Source organism: Penaeus monodon, chromosome 22, assembly GCF_015228065.2.
Source record: "Penaeus monodon isolate SGIC_2016 chromosome 22, NSTDA_Pmon_1, whole genome shotgun sequence".
In the NCBI taxonomy this organism is placed as follows: Eukaryota; Metazoa; Arthropoda; class Malacostraca; order Decapoda; family Penaeidae; genus Penaeus; species Penaeus monodon.
Genome location: NC_051407.1, coordinates 22,158,067 through 22,159,535, shown reverse-complemented (window position 1 = coordinate 22,159,535; position 1,469 = coordinate 22,158,067). Strand labels below are relative to the sequence as shown.

The window sequence follows — 1,469 nt, the reverse complement described above, 5'->3', positions numbered from 1 at the left end:
GCTACATGGAAGGTTGATTACTAAAAGTGAGGCTGATATAATGAATAGTTAAAGAATAATGTCATAGCTTTTTATGTTTGGGGGAAAGCACAGTTTTTATTATATTGAATTTTGTCTGTCTACCTTTTTTATGTTTAGTATTTTGAAAGTGATTTGATCATTGGAAAGTGTTGGGTGCTTGCAGTGACTGGGTAGAATATTTTAGTTTTAATTGTTTGTTTTTTCTGACGTCAAACCACATTGTCAATCTCTCTTAAGTTTGTTATCAAGTCAAGTGTAAAGTTGAGCTCAGTTTCATTATAAACACTTGAGTAAGGGTGGTTCTAATCTTTGTATGACTCCTCCACTAAACATCTCTCATTGCAGGCAAAAAAGGTACAGTGGACCTGGAGTCAGATGCCCTTGTAAGGGTTATGAAACACCAACCATCCATCCTGCAGCAAATGCTAGCCACTGTCCTTAACATCATCATGTTTGAGGATTGTAGGAATCAGTGGAGCATGTCCCGTCCACTGTTACCACTCATTTTATTAAATAATGAGGTAAATTTTTTGTTTGCTTGGAATTTGGGAAAGGGGTCTGTCTTTGAATTTGTTTATGAATATATCTTACTTAAGTATTGGAAAAAAAAGTGTGATTATAATGCAAAGTATATGGTAGAAACTTTCCTAATTATTTCTCTCATTTCCACAGTATTTTGGACAACTGAGGCAACAGATTATCAGTCAACAAGCACCAGACAAGCAAGGAGCAATGGCCCAGTGGTTTGATAGTCTGATGGAGGGCATTGAGCCAAACCTCCTTACTAAGAATAGGGACAAGTAAGTTTTGCCCTAGAGTAATTTTTTCAGTACTTGATAAATCTGTTAAATATTTAAAGTTTGATTTTTGGTGAATTGACAAAACATTTTTCTGTTCCAATGAGTGCAAGAATATTTGACATTTTGATTTGTTCAGGTGAGTGGGTGTTCGCTTATGGGTGTTATTAATTTTTATGGCAAAATTAGGAGATAAATGTATATATTTTGAATGAGGAGAGCAATAATGTTAAGTAAATTTTCATTTCTGTCCTCTAAATATACTCTTACCTTTTCAGATTTACTCAGAATTTGTCTGTGTTCCGCCGTGATATCAATGACTCACTCAAGGGACCAGTGACTAGCAGTAGTGGCAGTAGTGGAAGTGAAATGATGACATCGTGACGGCAACACTTTCACCAGAACGGTCTCCATTACAATCCTCACCATAATACCAGCCACCCCAACATCGTCGCCGCTGCTATTCCCTCTCCACTACAACCACAATAACAGAATCTGCCATAGCTAACACGACCATAAATGTTGTGGCAGATACCAACAGCAACCATTGTGCTCATATGTGGTTGACCTGAATATGGCCACGTGTATTAAAAAGTCATTTTGACTTTCCCAAGTTTTGAATCATATTTTGTAATTCGTAAATTTGCAAGG

The 1,469-nt window shown here is 36.6% G+C and overlaps 1 protein-coding gene across 2 annotated transcripts in view; it reads left to right on the top strand.

The window, feature by feature from the left end:
* LOC119586998 (exportin-7-like) overlaps positions 1 to 1,469 on the top strand; it is a 2,683-nt gene extending 1,214 nt beyond the window's left edge. For both annotated transcript variants that reach the window (XM_037935739.1, XM_037935740.1), the window contains exons 2-4: positions 367 to 542; positions 694 to 821; positions 1,097 to 1,469. In XM_037935739.1, coding sequence (XP_037791667.1) covers positions 367 to 542; positions 694 to 821; positions 1,097 to 1,202 — 410 coding nt within the window. In that variant the 3' untranslated portion in view covers positions 1,203 to 1,469. The remainder of the gene's footprint in view (positions 1 to 366; positions 543 to 693; positions 822 to 1,096) is intronic.